Below are 17696 nucleotides of genomic sequence, written 5' to 3'. Positions count from 1 at the left end.
TTTTAAACCCTGAGTCTGACGTGCAGAGTAATATATATCCTAAATCGCAGCCTTTGCTATTTGCTAATCACATTGCTTCAAATCGCGATTTCGACTTGAAATCAATAGATTGTCCAGCCCTATTGAGAGTTGATTTACTTCTGTGTGTATACATTGGACTCAAACTGGCCTAGGTGCTCTGCACATCCTCCACAGTTTCCCCCCTCGGATTTAACCCAGAAGTAACAGAAGAAGCGGTACAAAGATGAAGCTTGGACCATAGCAGAGTACATACAGCACGTATGAAATGTACAGCACTGTAAAGTTGTCTAATACACAGCTCAACCAAAGGGTGCTTTTCCACCACACCAGGTACCGTACTTCAAGAACGTAACAAAAGTACGGTACTTCAAAACCAATGTTTTACACTGGCGTAAAAACTGGTACCGATGCTGAATGTCATCACAATGAGAGGCAGGGTATTTTGTGCTGAAAGTTAAAAAATGGCTGTAGTCGAACTGGGCAACGTGTGATATTAATACCAACATTGCATGTTATGCATGTCCAGTTCTTACATCACTAGTCAGCTAGATTATGATCAGGCTGTTTATGTTGAACTCCTTTTTTGTTTCATAAATACCCTAATATTTATTATAACAAAATCACATTGCAATATTTGAACATGTTCCAATACTGTGCTGTCATACTATATTATACAAAATAATATTTTATTTCTTGTTTTGCTATCCTGATATTGTTGTATATGTTCTTCCGACCAGATAGCAATTAAAGCTTGTGTAACTTCATTTGTCCATGCATCCATTATTTTATTACTTATTTTTATATTATTATATTACTTTTTTTTTTTTGTCTGTGACGTGGTAGGTCAACTGGAAAACGTCCAATACTGACAAGCTGAAAAGAGCCATATCGCCACCTATTGTAGTGGAGTCAGACATACTTTAAATCGATTACCCTGCTGTACATGTATACCGGGACAGGTACAGTAGTCCAATGAAATGGCATAGTTGAGCTATAACCATAACCGCTGTGCGTGTAAACGTGCTGATTGTAGAGGTTCTGGAGGCTGTGTGAGGAGTAGGGATTAGATGGGGGGGGTACATTGTTGTCATTGTGTCATTCTCTTCTAATTTACAGAGGTTTTTGTATCCTGTCATGCTGTGTAGAGAGGTGGGACCGTTCTTAGAGAGGAATAGCTTGAGGCCTGCCCTTTGACTGTCTTCTGCCTTCTTTCCTGCATCCCAATTTAATGCTGCCTTCCAGTCCTACTCAGAAGATCCGAATAGGTAGCTGGGAAATCGTAATTACAATATGACGTGTTCAAGGGCTTACATTGGAGAAAAATGGAGGCAATAAGAAAACTTTTTTTTTGTGATGTATTTTTCATTCCTCAATGCCAAAATGCATTTGCAGCGTTAATTTAACTTTTTGGAATCCCTTGCTCAAACAGCACTTAGCTCACCAACCACATATCAAGTATTGAGACAAAAACGTATATATTTTTTTTGTGGTACACCATTTAATAACAATCTATTAAACATTCAAAACAAGGAGTTTTGCAATGACACGATTCATGAAATTTACCTATTTAAAAATAATTTGCCTTTTATAGTGGAGCTATCCATTGCCTCCGCCATGATAGTTGTAATGACTCGCCCCCACTGGTTAATACAACTTTGTAGTGGTGTTCATGTGCTCTCATCACGTATTTACAATTTCCCAACATGACTTGAAGACAGGGAAAGTCCAGCCCCTCTCCGTTGCTCCGCAGTCCTAATCTCCTTCCATAGTGTTTCTGTCTAATGTCTGCAGGGAAACGAAGATATAAAAAAGGGAACTAACAGAACAGACCAGCAGAGCATGGAAGGTATTAAATACTCATATTGATGTTGTTAATGTGATGAAAAGGAAAGAAACCTGTTAATGAGTGAGTGACTGATGGTTAGTTCCTCTCCATTAACTCTCGGCGCCATTCTGGCCCTGTTGGGGATGGCTATTCATGGCCTTTGATCCAGCCAGCTGGAATATCATCCTGTTCCCCCTTGCCCATCCTTATTGGGGGATGGAGTTTCCTTACTGTGGGGTGTTCCAGGATATTCCAAGCTGTGCTGGGCTAGCAAGATGGTCCATCCCCAGACCTATTTGGCTACAGCTGGGCTAGAGACAGATGACTCGGTGCTATTCCGGCAAGCAGACTGTGGCTGTTCGGAGCACTTAATGTGGGCAAGGTATTACCAGTGCCTAAGATATCACCATTGCCAGTTTATTTGTAGTGAGTTCACCAGCTCACTCTTCTCGGATTCCTATACTGAGTGTGCTGCTTTATACCCTAAGATTGAACCCAGGACTGCTGGTGTCATGCAACCGTGTTCCAGTGTGAGGCTCTGCAGGTTGTGCTCATGATCAAAGGGTCGCTGGTTCAATTCCTGTGGGCCCCTAAGTGGTTTCATTTGTGGGCCCTTGAGTATGGCCCTTAACATCATTTGCTTCAGGGACCGGCTGACTCTGATTTCTCATTCAAACATCTCATTGGATCTTGACTACAGTTTACAGCTTATTTTTAGATAGTAAGCCCAGTCTTTCTTTTTCTGTAATGTTAGCCTGGTGGGGGGGGGGGGGGGGGGTTTGGCAGCCAGTTAACCTTGGATCCCCAGGAGTTTTTTTTTCCTTCCAACTCGGGAGTCTTTGGTTTCTCTTCTCTGTTGCTTCTGCCTTTCTTTCTTTCATTTCCGTGTCTTCCCTTGTTCCTGTGTTTGAATCATTCTGTATAAATTATGCAGGATTGTATCACAACACATTCATATAAAGCTCCTTGGGGCGACTCAGTTGTGAAAGGTACTATATAAAAATAAATTGAATTGAATTGGATAAATGTGTCTACTAAATAAGTAAATATTTTGTGCTTTTAATTTAGTGAATAATTATCTTAATTGACTTTCATGAACATGTTATTGCATGCTTCTCCAATTGGCTTTAATTGGGCGGACGGTGAAAATAGATGTACTCAAAATGTGTCTAGGTACTTTGATGACTTTTATTGGAATGTAATATGCAGAAAAATTAAGCTTGTAGGGTAGTTAGGGTTTTTAGCTGCTTTACGAAATCACACATTTTTCTAATGAATTTGTTCCACTAGACTGTGACTTACAGATTAAGTGATCAGGGATCAGCTTGAATGATGTACTGTATATTTCTAAATTTTGGTTACTGATATGCAAGACACACCACAGTATGTTATTGTGTCATTCTGAGATGTTATTATAAGCTGTATTAAAATTTGGCTCTATCGTTCATTTAAAAATGGTTTTTGCGTTTATCTTCTGACCTAAACAATAGGTGATTCAAGATGCAAGAGATATTGACTTGTTATAATATGACAGGTAACATGATTATTTGCTTTTTATTTTTTTCTCTCAAGCGATGAATTATGTTTTTTTTCCTTTTTTCTTTTTATTTTTGGCCATTTGTAAAACATACAACATGCATGATAATCGTGCAATTGTCCAAGAAGGGCTGCTGTAGATAAGTATAGCGTGGGTGTATGTGCATGGTCATGTAATGATGTCTTAAAAGAATCCCACAGAATGTAAAACCCTGTCACAACCTTAACATCTTTATGAAGCATTTCATCCTAATATTTGAAATCGTATACAGGTGCTTGATTTTTTTGTCTCCCCATTGATCACTGACCAATTTTATAGAATATTTGTAGTCTTTTTCTGTTTTTTAATGAAGATAGAGATTATGTGGCAGTTTATCAAACAAAAAAAGAGAAGAATTAATAGGTGTAAGTTGAGGGGTATCTATGAGGCTCTGAATAAGCTTTAGTTTGTTACAAAATTGGCTTAAAAACTGGGGTGTGGGAAGGAGACCGAAAAATGTTTTTCAGAGCAGAAGGGGGAATTCATACTTACAGTGAGACTGAAGAAAAATCATCTGACTTCTTGTCATTCTATGTCTTTTTTTCCCATAATAATGAAATATGAGGCTTGCAAATCAAACCAGTTAGTTGCAATAAATTCTCAGCAAGTGATCTGTTGCTGGAAAACATTAAGAAAGACTTTTGGTGCGATCTTTCCTTTGTGCTCATTCAGTTGCTTCCCCCACCCTCCTAAAGAAGTATTCCCAGATGCTTATTGTCTCGCTTCCCTTTTTCATGCCTGCCCCCTCCTCCTTTTTGCCGGAGTCAGTCCCTCTCATGCACTCGTCACTGTCTTTGCCGGTTGAAATGGGGAGCAGTTTTGAATCGGCAATGTAGCAAAGGCAGAGGCGCTCATTCTCTGCCAGAGTATAAGGATTCTGAGCTCCTCTCTCTCTCTCAGGCTCTGCCTTCCTCTCTCACTGCGTGTCACACACACACACACACACAGCCTCTAGCCGGCTGAGTGAGGAGCAGCGCATTCACATCAGGCGCCAGCACCGGGGGCTAGAAAGCAAGTTGGTCCTCTGAGGCCAGGCAGTATGGGCAGTGACACGCGGGAGGTGGCCCCAGAAAATCCTCACAGAAGGAAGGGCTGAACGAACCTGTTTTTTCTTACTCCGAAAGAAAAAAAATCTAATCTTTTCTTTGAGGGAACAAAGAGAAGCTATTGCCCTTTGTTGTGGGAGTTTGTCAGCAGACGTTGACCAGGTACAGAGGAGAAAACAATATTTGGACTGGGTGTTTTTTTTTTATGCCGCTTAAAGCTTGGTCTTTTCTTTTGCCCCAGTTTGGTTTGATTTTGCTGTTGAGCATCGCCTGCACAGATTGAGCCAGTCATCTGTCCCTCCAGCTTACAGGTGCCCTGCCTCCTTGTAGGAGGAGGGTGTGGGTGTCTAGGAGTGCAGCAGAACGGGAAATCGACAGAAGGTTGAATGGAAGGGTGGAGGGACTGCATTTTCAGTTTGAGGGAGTTTCTGGCAGCTGCTTCATGTCCATCTGCTAATCACTCATCATAAATCCGAATCCATTGGAGAGGATATCATAATTTTTTTTTCCTGGTTTGAAGAACCTGGAGCAGGACTTATTGAGTTGGATGAGCAGAACCAGTGTTCCCCACATTTTTTGATATCCTGTGAGGTACCAGGATGTTATACTGCAAGAGCTCCAACAGGAACTAAGACAAGGGAATAAAGACTGCTTGGATTGGCATTGGTGACCTGTAGATGGGGGGAAGACTCCATGCTGCCTATTCAGTCACTCATAACAAGTATTTCTCCATTTGGCATACCTGTTTTCTATAATCTAAACACTCCTGGTTTACTAATTCCTGGGGTATGTGGATTGAAGTTTTCCAGTTTTACTAGGAACACCAAGCTCCAGTGGCAGGCACCAGGGCTCACCGGAGTGCTGATATTATTGGCCAGGAAAGTAGCTGCAAGCACCTGCAAGAGTGCACCTGGCCACTGGGGTGACTAACACCACTCCTACATCACTGCAATTTTCCTAGACATGCAGGCAAGGGGGGTCATGCTGCCAGAGCTAGTGGGAACCCCCCCGTTCTTTCCCATCACGGATGCTATTACTGAAGGGACCATTTTGCTTGGAAACTGGAAACAGCCCATCTGAACATCTGTTGAAAAGCACTTATTTTGGACCTTTCTTGTTGTCCAAATCTATACCTGGTATCGTGGTTTCCGTTCTTCCCCTCCCCAGACAGGGTTTGGGGTACAGGATGAGCGGTTGCCAATACTCTGTCCCACTCCCTGAGCGGGACAGGATGTATCAGCACAAAGTGTCACTGGTGGTACGCTACTTCATGATCCCCTGCAACATCTGCCTGATTCTGCTGGCAACCTCCACGCTCGGCTTTGCTGTGCTCCTCTTTCTGAACAACTGTAGGTGTCTGTGTGTGTGTTTCTGTGTACGTGTTTTTGTAATTATTACGTTGTGGGGACCAGATTGCCGCACAATCTGATAAAAACCTGTAATTTTTTACCTTATGGGGACATTTTCTCAGCAGGCTCCCAGAAGGATAACCTTGATTTTATAAAAATCTGTCACTCCAATCAAAAAACTAAAAATCCCACAAGTCATGAATTTTGTTTGATTACTTATGGTTAAGGATAGGGTTGGGCAGGGGTTAAGACTGTAAAGGTTGGGATTAGTGTTATGCCCACTGAAATGACTGTAGAGCCCCCATAAAGGTATGAATATGTGAATTGTGTGTGTTACTGCTTGTGTGTCAAGTTGAGTTTTTGCAAGTGAATGTGTATTGCTACATGTAAATGAGTGACTAAGTGTGAGATGGACAGAGATTTGCAGTCTGTTATCAACAATGTAAAAGTCCTATTAGATGGGACAGATGTAACCCCTGAACTTTGATAGGCTTTGACTTACTTGGACAAAGCCGAAGTCTGAAGAATAGACCTTTGGGCATTTCTACAGTATATATGGCATGATGTTGGCGTCAACCACTGTATGACTGATACGACTGTGTGTTCAGTTTGCATATGTATAACAGAAAAAGTATGGAAAAAACTATACTGTGTATTTTCCTCTAAAAGCAACGGGTCTCATAACCATATGTTAATAATTTGTCTGTCATTGACAGCTCTCATGTGCGCATAAGGCCAGTGACACAACATGAAACTTCCTCAGATTACCTCGGAGTCTGTGGTCCATTTAGATGTTGCTGTATTAGGTGATCACCAGCACAGTGAAAAAGCCATTATGCTGTCCAAGAAAGCCTCTGTACTTAGCTACTTTAATGCTGTTGCATCTAAATTCAAATGGAAGGCCATTAATTACTTTTATCACACAAATGCAGAACCAGAATGCTTGTGCATTTTTAAGTACATTTCTGAGTTCTCCCACTTTATTGGTCAGATTTTTTTATGCTGACAGGTGGTAGATTTTTTTGAATTTGTATTTTCACCATGTTTCATAAGAACATAACCAGTGTCTCTTCTATCTAGACATTACTCTCGCACATGGCTTTTAAGATTCACTTGCTGATAGAGAAAGAGTTCATTTTTGTTACAGCAAAGATGAAGCAGAAGGCATTTGTATCTTGCATGCACTGAATGCTGTACTATAGACCAAGGAGATAACAGTGTAGAAGTTAGTTGTGAAGAGCATTAAAACATAAATTTTGCATGTTTTTTTTCTTTTTCTTTTTCCAAACAAGGCACTCCCAGGCAGTGTTATTTGTAAGTAGGTCATGAGTCAGTGTAGGTGCTGAGCGATTTGGAGCTGATGTGCCTCGGCTGTGGCAGTCTCCTGCCGTTCCTAGCAGTTTGTCAGCTCACCCATGGCAGCATTTTAAAGTCAGGCAGTGTCACTGGGTGGATTATGGTCATGCATTCGGGTACCTTTACATTTTCTGAGTGAGTGGGTTGGGGCAGATTGGTTCAGTGATGTTGTGTATCCTTTTAGCACATTCTGATATGAAAAGCACTGTTGCATTCTGGGTTGGAGGTTTGAATCCTTCTTAGACCGTGTATGTCCATGTTCTAAGTGTACCTATGTTCTGCATGTATCCTGTAGGTTGCATCCTGCACTTCAAAGATGTTTGGCTAGTCAGCTACTCTGAATTGTCCATAGTGTATTTCTGTAAATGTGTGCCTGTGTGTGGACTTGGTGATACACTGGCATCCTGTCCAGGGTGCCCCCAGCTGTGTGCCCTATGCTGCCTTGGGTAGCCTCCAGGCCCCACTGCGTCCTTGACCAGGACAGGTGGTTAGAAGATGAATGGAGGAAACATTTCTTATTCTTATTTAATTTCCATCACAAAAATATGTTTGTGGACACATTCTGAATTATGTGGAAGTTTTGTACCACCACTACCTAACCTTAACCATTTTTCATATCGCGATGCAAGTGATTTAGTTCAGGCTTTGAAACCTGTTTCAGTAGCTGATTGCTCCCATTAGAGAGCTAAAAGTGAATATCTGGTATTTGCACTAGTTTGTGTTGAATCAGATTTCTAAATATTGAGCTGAATGTGATGCAGTGTCTTTGAAGTAATATGCTGTTTTATGTTTTTTTTTTCAGACAAACCAGTTAACTTCCAAAATCAAATACTTGACGGTAAGTAATTCTTGCTTTCTTTCTATTTCCTCTCTACCGGTAATAGTGCTCTGTCAGAGGTTTTAGTGGGGCTCTCCATTTAATTGTAGCAGTGCAGAGACTGGGACGTGGTACTTTCAGATATAACTTTAGCTCAGCTGTCTTTCATCCACCAGCACTCTATTAGCTGTGCTGTACCTCTTTTTCCTTTATATTCTAGTGGCATCTAGAGCTGTTCGACTTTGTTTTTCTGCAGTTTATAATGGGATTATGTATGTCTGTGTTTGTTGTATGAATTAAGGGTTAATGTTAATTCATGTTAATTTAGTGCTGTGACAAAATTCATAATGTGGGGACAGGAATGTAAAGAAGACCCTTAAATACATTCTTTATCCAAACACTGCACAGTTCCTTGCATGATTTATTTTTCTTCCTAAACGTAAATTTAATGACTATTCATAGAGTCCCAAGCCACATCTTATGAGCAGCAACAACTTCTGTATGAATCTTTTACCTTTTTGGGTACTGATTTCCCAGCTATTGGTGGTTTGCTCACTGTTAAGTTGTAGGGGGTTTCAGTCAAATAATTTTAATGAGGATGAGCAAAGCGTGTGTGTTGCTAAACTGTACTTATCTAGCCCTTTGTGGCAGGGTGCTGGGGACATAAGAGTAGTGAGGTCAGTTTCCTGATTTGATGTGCTAATTTAAAATGCTAATTGGAGTATTCTCGCCTAGTGCCATCCTCAAGCATTGCATTTGGCACCTAAAATCTGAACGAGTAGATAAGTATTAGGGAGCGACAGATGTGCTTCTACCAAAGGAGAGATTACAGCACCGAAATGCAGTCCTCTGGTATTTCATAACTAGACGGGCATTTCCTGAAGATCCTTGATTGTTGTGTACATAAAAGCTCAGAAGTACTCAGACAACTTTTATCTGTTTAACTCTCCTTCCTCCATACGTTTTCATCCCCCTGTTTTCTATTTTTCGTAATGGGAAAGATTTGATAAAAAATAGGGATGACCTTGGAATATCAAAAAGGAAAATATAATCACACTTCACCTTATTGGGTGAGGTTTTGCAGGGTTGAACAGAGTTTCTAGGTGAAGAACTGTAGCAGGAGAGAAGTGCTAAAGTTTTAGGAAGAAAAATATATGTGACAGAACGTAGTAGACAATAAATATACGTTAAATATGTTGCGCTTGTAATGCGCAGTGGACTGTGAATTTAGTTTTATATGCCTGGTTGAGTAACTGTTCTCTGTCACTATAAATCACATGTAAGCTTCTAAACATAAAAAAACATATAAACCCTATGCTGATGCAGCAAACTGTCAAAAATTGCATATATCTTTTGTGGTCTGCATGTAAACATGCAGTATGCCATGTTTAATAGACTAGGTGAATGGTAATAGATTGGGTAAGCATATGCCAGAGTGTGTTTGTACCACTGCCTTTGGTATTAATTGTAATGCCATTTCATCATGTCACTGTTTATTTGTACTTGCATGTGTTCTACATTTTACTTGTATTATATTTTAATGTGATTTCTTCTGGGTTTTCTTTTTTGTTAGTTGCAGTATTCATTCTGTTTTTATTGTATATTGCAAATGCAGGCTGACACACAATTTTTATTTTTAAATAGGAAGGCAACAGTTAAACAGAAAGAAAAGAAATGAAATGTCAGTAGGTTTGCGGACTGTAAAAAATACATGCTGAAGTATATACTAAAAACACAAAATTGGCATGCTGAAGTGGGTGTTTATGAAAATGTCTACTTCGGTGGTCCTTTCTTGTGACTAATTCCTATTAAAGGTTAAAATTCTTAACTAAAAGCCAGTGAATGGATATGTAAAAGTGTATTTAGATGTAAATGGACTTCAGGTTCCATTAGCACCAGGTTTGGATGAGAAATGCAATTAAAGGTCTTAAATGGCTGTGATCTTGAGCCACTCTTCTCTTATTGCTCGCCATGTCACTCAGCCCGCAAAACCCCTCATTCACAAATTTTGTAGCGATGTTTTTATTTAAATTAACTATGATTTAATAGAACTTAACTTAATCACTAACTTAATAATTCATAGTCTGTTTATATTTTGCAGTTATTGTAAAGGTATATATACAGGTAAAGGGTAAATAATTTTCTTTGAATGAAAATATGTGCAATTCATAGATTCATAATAAAGTCAGATGGCTGCTGAGAATCAAACTTCTGTGGTAGAGAGACAGTATACATACTTCTGGTGGAACAACTACAGCAGAAATTAATAGTTACAGGCTCAGACAAAAGCAGATATGGATGATTATTGGTTTATCATCTTAAATAAATGTTAGAATTAGTGTCACTTATTTCCGCACAAAATACCTTAGTACCCTCTTTCTGTTGACATATTGTTACCAGCAGCCAAGGTTCCATCTCTGTTTTTTACAAACATCCTACATCCTGGTGCAGTACCATATGATGGCAAAGGTGAAGTTTATATTGACTTCCAATTCATCATCTAACCCTACCTAAGAGGAAGGTTCAGTATAGAGAACCATGTTGTCATTGCTGCCCAGTGGGCATATGCAGTTAGACCATGGTAGTTATTGATCATGCTTAACACTTTACGCTATAAATCTAACATCATTCTGAGACCCTGCGTTTGCAGCCTTGACAGGTTTTAATATGGCCCTCTGAAAATAAACTTTCCCTTTTTCCTTCTGTGAAGCCTGTGAAAATCTCTCCCTGATGTTATACTGACCTCGATCTTAGGCTCTGATTCATGAGTTTGTAGGAAAAGCTCTCCTTACTGCTCAGTTTACCTTGTTTAACACTCTCCTGGATACAGATCATGCAGTTCTCACGTGTGCAGTTTCCCTGAAGCTCCAGATTGGCCTTATCTGACAGAACCAGAGCAGTCCTGTTTTTTAGTTAGGTTACCAGGGCTATGTTTCCCAAAAGATCTTGTTAGCAATGTACATAGTTGGAACCATTCCGTTGTATATAACAGCTATGTAAGTTGTAACTTTGTTAGCAGCTATGCTTTTAGGAAATGCACCCAATTAAGACTCAGCTTATCTTTGTAGTATATTTCTCTGAAGGCTTCAGGTTATCATTGTCTAATGTAGGCACTTTAGTTAAGGTCTAGAAGGCGTTTAGTATTTAGATCCTTCTGGGACAAATCTACATACAGATCATTTTGGTCCAGTGGGACTTTTTTTTTTACAGTTCAGCCTGTCAAGGAGTCAGCCTGCAGAAAATCATGATTTTTCCACAAAGTAATTAGACTTTTTCTGTTTTCACACCAGCTGTTTGTGGGAGTCTGTGAACTGTTCATAAGTTATATCCGAATAAGTTTGCAGTGTAGTAAGGTTCCAGAAAACTAAAAAAAGAGTGTTGCTGAAATCATCTGAATTGCTGTTTCTGTTTACCTTCAATAAAATTATTTAACGGTCCCGTAATTGAAAGGCCCTGTTCACACCTGGTATTAACATGCGTCCTGGGTGATCTGATCACAAGTGGACAGCGCTAAATATGTCCTTTCACACCTGGCATTAACATGCTTCTCTGCATGCGTCTCAACTGGCCACTTTTAATTGGATCTCACTTTCCCGCAACTCATTTAAATAAGCACATAATCACTTCTGAATGCAGAATCTGCCAAACAATGAAAGGAGGGGAAGAAGAAATCAAGGTATTCGCACATTCCAGGGTAAAAAACTGCCACAGCTGTTTGTAATGAATGCCATAATACTCAACATCTAATTAAAATATCTATAAATAAATGAATAGATAAATATTTTAATTTCTTAACATTTATTTTCTATGTATAATCTCTAAATTGTATTTTGTAATAATGTGACGTCATTATAAAATATTCACTCTGTAATGCATTATGTTGGTTGTCATATGATAATATTTAGAAAATTTCAACAAAGAGGCCCATTGTTTTGCCTAATATGCTGAATTATCTGACTTGGAGCAAATTAAGTAAAAGAAACAAAGTAGTCAGGACCGGTGTGGGACTGAATTTCTTACTGGGGATTCAAGGCCCCGGACAGCCCAATATAAAACTGTATAGAAATTGCACTCTTATTATGTGTTTCTATTAGCATGTCTATTATCTAGGCTGTTGAACACACATTGTTACCTATACGCTTGAATTTTTCACTAATGTAATTTTTACCGGCACATTTCACCAATATTAATAAAGTGTGGAGCAGCTTTGACATAAATAAGGAGGCTTGATCAAAGTGTACATTAAATATAAACTTATTTCTCAATGTTAGGAAAAAAAGATGCATTGTTGCTCACAATGCAGTTTAGTACACAATGGCCAACTCTGCACTGACTCAACATAAATCATATGTCAAATACCATTTGAGCATTTAACGTGCGCCTCCGTACTTATGCCCACATGAGGAGGTCAGGTTGTTCAATGCGGCCTAGGACACATTCACGTTCACGTTCACAATGTGGCTATTTGCGTCCCAGACCACCTCCAAATGTGGTTTGAGTGATCGGATATTGACGCATTTTCAATCTGGTTTGGATCTGTTCACACCTTGTATTTAGCGCTGCCCAAATGTGATTGGATCACCGAGGATGCATGTTAATACCAAGTGTGAGAAGGGCCAAAGAGAAAGGATAGAAGCTGTTTTGTATTCAGATGATTTATCTTAACTCCAGAGAACATTGCATCTACTATATTTGCATAATGAAAGTGAATGTAGATATCAGAAGGACAGGATGCAACAAATTATGAAAGTTGTGGATAGTTGAAATGGTGTCAACAGAAGTGGTTATATAAATGTATACCTCAGGTCCATTGTTTTTTAAAAACAGAGGGTGTCCCTGTAAGCAGACATCCCTTGTTTATGCAAGGTTGGTGTGGTCTCCTGCAATACTTTGCATCTGTCAGGGCTTTTTGTGTAGCAATAAACTTTCCACCCTATGGCTGGTGTGTGAACATAATCACATATGTGTTGGCCTTTTAAATGCGTTTCACTCAGCAGTTAGTTTACACCTGGGTAACCAGGCTAATCCTTATCTAAACCACATTCAAACATTAGGTAGTACCGGGGGTTGTCACCACAGATTCTGATGGATGTTTTAATTGAAGTAATTTTTACCACGTTTTGCCACAGACATGATATTTAAAAACATAACCTATTCATATAAGTTGTTAACGATAATTATCACAGTACTTTATTTACTCTGAAGGTTCAAATTTTACTTAGGATGATCTTAGAATTAGTGTGCCCTGCGATGGGCTGGCCCCCCATCCTGGGTTGTTCCCTGCCTCGTGCCCATTGCTTCTGGGATAGGCTCCGGACCCCCCGCGACCCAGTAGGATAAGTGGTTTGGAAAATGGATGGATGGATGATCTTAGAATTGCCCTTAAAATGCTGAACATAAAAAGAAAAGGTGACAAATTGAATCGACTGCATATCTAATTTACTTTTACCTTGTTCATTCACAATATCTCCTTTTTTTAAAAGATGTGGCTGTTGGTGTTGCTCACCAACACTTCATCTGAGGGAGCACTCATCGGTTCCATGATAGTAGCAGTTCAGTAGCAGGTGGCAGGCTCTGTTGACTCATTCAAACTTGCTGTGGATGTGTTCAGCATAGTTTGTCCGTTATTAAAGGACTGTATGATGTCACAGGTTGATGTGTGATATTAAGCACTGTCCCTTATGTTTCACCTTTTCCATCTTCTTAACTGCTTGATCTATTCAGAGTTGTGGGGGGGGGGGGGGGGTGTCTGGAGCCTATTCTGGAGGCTACGGGCAGAAGACAGAACAACCCACTAGACACACACACACACACTCTACACACATACACACACACACTACACACACTACACACACACACACACTACACACACACCAATGTTTGTATTCATATTTTTGGGGGAACTCTCCATTCATTTCTATGGGAAACATCCTCATTCAGTCAACCCTCATTCCCCACTGTACTTTAAATCCTACCCAGCCCTAACCTTAACCATAAGTAAACAAACATGACATTTTTTGCATTTTTTAGGGAAAAGCTTGTCTCCACAACTCAAAGTATTTTTCTTCACTCAAAATATTTTTCCACAGACGCTGACTAGTCTTGCCAAGGACACATTTCTCCATATACCAAGACTGACAATCCTTGTCTTTAAATTTTTCAACTGTGAGGCATCCTCCATATTCCTATCTGCCAGGATGAAAGCTTTGTATTATTAACATGATTAGGTCATGTTATCTTCAGTCTTGTACATATATTTATATATCCACTCTGTGCATAACATACAAACATACACTGTATTTTTGCACACATACATATATTTATGTTTACATATATATATATTTATTTTATTTTCTTAATTTTGTTTTTCAATACACTCATCTATATTTATGTTTCCACATTGTTTGTATAGTGTACTTTTTATACTGTACTGTTGGTACAGTTTTTAGTCTTTTGTTATTCTTATTGTTTTTTTAATTTTGTTGCTCTTATGTTGTACTGTCCACTTTCTGCCATGACGATGCAAATTTCCATGACAAGAGGAGCTCAAAGTAGAGCCGCTGCTCCTCTGTGTCGAAAGGAGCTGGCTGAGGTTGTTCAGCAACCTACCTACTATGCCCTCTGGATACCTCCTTGGGGAGGTGCTTTGGGCATATCCAACCAGGACAGACTCAGGACACACTGGAGATATTAAATCTCTCAGCTGGCCTCGGAATGGCTTTGTATTTCTCCAGAGAAGCTGGAGCTTAGTGAGAGGGAGTTCCGGGCATTCCGGCTTAGACTTCTTTGTATACATACAGATTATGGCACCCCTCAAGAAAGTGTAGAGGGCAGATACTACATATAATGATTCTACTGTCAAATGTTAGGAAAAGTCATCAACTATTCATTTAATAAAAATATTTCCTGCAAAAGTGTTTTTCCTTCTTCAAAACATTTTCAAAGCATATGTGGCAAAATTTTTGGCACTCCTAAAGAGGTACCATAAAACCAAAGCATTTTGCGTCGTTGGGGAAACAATATTCCCTGATCTTGCTTTCAGTGTCTAGGAACGTTGTTGTTGTCTATGACTATTTTCTCATATGTGTTAACACACAGGAAAATCCTTTTGTCATCCATCAACCTGGGTAAAACCAAAGAGCTTTCAGCTCGAATGAGGAAAAAATGAGCTGCATAGATTGGAGAATGGCTACTCAGTTAACATTAAGGAAGCACAATTATGGTCACAGTAAAGTAGTTTGAAAAGCATGAAACTCAAAGAGAGGCAAAGAGGATCCCAAAGATCACAGTGTCACAACTGCAAAGATTGATTGAATCTTGAGATTTCAAAATCAAGTGAGATGCCACCTCAGAGCAGAAGCTTTTTGAATAAGTTCCATGAAGGAAACTCTTCCTGATACAAACACAGATCCCAGCGTCTGAAGATTGCCAAGCAGTCACAAACTCCATCGTCACGTTTGGCAAGAAATGGGGCTGCATACAGGGAGGCAGATCATACCCATGGTACAATATGTTACAATATGTGCTGCCAGTGGTGCAGGTGTCTGTGTTAATATCAGTGGCATAATGAATTCCATTCAGTGACAGAACATTTTAACCCAAAAATCTGGTTACCTCTGCCACAAAGCTGACACTGGACCGTGACTGGGTCTGCTAACGAGACACAAAGCACACGTCAAAATCAACAAAGAAAGTTGCAGCATCACAAGATCTTGCAATACCCACTCGGTCTCCATGCCTGAACCCAAATGAAATCTATGGTCTCAAGAAGGCAGTTCACAAGAAAAACTCAATGAGTTGGAAATGTTCTGCATGGAAAAGTGGTCCAAGATCTCTCCAAAAGTGTTCTCCAGCCCTATTAGACACTACAGAAAGGAGCTGAGTGCTGTTGTTCTCCCAAGGGAAGCTTCACCAAATACTGAAATTTGGAGTGCCAAATTTTTATTATGAAAATTTGTGATACTGAAGGAAATCTTTTTGTTCCAAAAATCTGTTCGAAAACTAAAGCATGAAGCTTACCTATTTGTTTAAGCCCCCCCCCCCCCATTCATTAGTGTTTTTTTTTTAGAAGGAATAAACTGTTTCTTCTGGTGAATTATTTAAGGGCATTTCTGGAGGAATCTGCCCAATAGACAGTAACTCCGATCACGTCAATGTTTATATAAATAATAAATGGCAGAGGATGGACAAGGAGTAGCAACATAGTGTCCTGGCTTGTTTGCTACAGTGTTTAACAATTCCACAGGTACGTCACTCAAATATAATATTTTAAGTACTTAAAGTCAATAAATTTGTAAATCCTGTCCTGGTGGTGCAACTTTAATATTAGTATTAAAAAGCATTATTTGTAACTTGCTTGACGGTAGGTCTCAAGGTCAAGTGCTGTCTTCTGTCCTTCCATCTATCCATCCATCTACCAAGCACTGGGTCATGGGCCATCTTGGAGCCAGACATAGGAGAGGAATGAGCCAAGGGAACCCTGGATGGAATGCCAGACTATTGCAGGTCACACAGTCACATAACAATAGTAGCTTAGAGACACCAGTTAGCCTAGCTACATGTCTATGAACTGCAGAAGAAAACCAGAATATGTAGTGGAATCCCATACCACACAAAAAAAACTCACAAACCCCACCCTGGCTGTGGGAGATGACAGCGCTATCTACTGCACTAATTATCCTGCTTTTATAGACCTATTTTGCTTGCCTGACCTTGTATAATTTGTGATCACTCATTTTCTCCTGTGTTCGTGAAAAAATCTTCCCAGAACTTCTAGATCCATTGGTCATAAATATAAATATCTGGGATCCAATAGGCTGTTATTACTTTAGCCTCCTGACTGAAATGTGGGGGTGAGGGGGATTGCCGTAACCCAAATGAAAAGTCAAAGAAAACTGCATTAAGTAGAGAAGCAGCACCTGTGAAGCGAAAGGACATAAACTCTAGCCTAAGATTTTCTTTAGTCAGTCCAAAACATTTTATTTTATATCCCCTGGATCCTGCCTGATAAGTGATCTTTTTTTGTAAGCTCCTAAGATATTTTCCAAACTTTCAAGGTCTAATGAGCTCTCTCAGAACCTGCTTGATAATTCCCTAAGAACCTTCTTGTCTAGTCTTAGCTGCCTATTAGCAGGATATTTTAAGGCATCATCGCAGCTTGTTTTCTCAACAGTTGACAAGGTTTTTCAAAGTATATTTCCCCAGTAATCAAGAAATCTGTTTCCCTGTTTTAGCTATACGCTTCCCAGCTGTTCATTCTAGTAGATGCACAGATTTTGATAAAATGGGGGAAGGGGGGGGGGGGAATTAAGGCTTGTGATGTTCTGGTATTCAGGTACATTCCAAAATGACAGTTTTCAGGTTTTTCCACTTTGTCTTATTTGCTGGTCTAGGCTGCTTATATTTATTTATTCCTCATCCTTTTTTTCAGGACAGGCACTGATGTCCTTCAATGGCATATATTAATGAATAAATTATATCTGTGCATGTTATCAATACATTTTAACACCCTGCTCATTTTTACTGCTATCTTTGATTTCACTATAAAATTTCTTAAGGAAAGACTTGGAAGAGGTGTTGCCAAACCAGAACTACAGCCCAGGAAGTTATAGAAAATAAATTTGCACCCTGTCACCCTGACTGTGATAAGCAGATGGACGGATGGAAGAATAGATTGAGTGATTGATTTTACGAATTTTATTAGTAA

At 39.5% G+C, this 17696-nt stretch overlaps 1 protein-coding gene across 8 annotated transcripts in view; it reads left to right on the top strand.

Moving 5' to 3' along the window:
* LOC125722365 (agrin-like) overlaps positions 1–17696 on the top strand; it is a 186252-nt gene that overhangs the window by 86154 nt on the left and 82402 nt on the right. For 6 of the 8 annotated variants that reach the window (XM_048998507.1, XM_048998505.1, XM_048998506.1 and 3 more), the window contains one exon: positions 7976–8011. In XM_048998507.1, the coding sequence (XP_048854464.1) occupies positions 7976–8011 (36 nt within the window). Of the gene's footprint in view, positions 1–5022; positions 5818–7975; positions 8012–17696 lie in introns of those variants that run through there. The other 2 variants (XM_048998511.1, XM_048998512.1) reach the window with 2 other exon arrangements.

The sequence above is a fragment of the Brienomyrus brachyistius genome, unplaced genomic scaffold (genome assembly GCF_023856365.1).
Source record: "Brienomyrus brachyistius isolate T26 unplaced genomic scaffold, BBRACH_0.4 scaffold38, whole genome shotgun sequence".
NCBI classification, from domain to species: domain Eukaryota; kingdom Metazoa; phylum Chordata; class Actinopteri; order Osteoglossiformes; family Mormyridae; genus Brienomyrus; species Brienomyrus brachyistius.
This window is presented reverse-complemented; position numbering and strand designations above follow the sequence as displayed.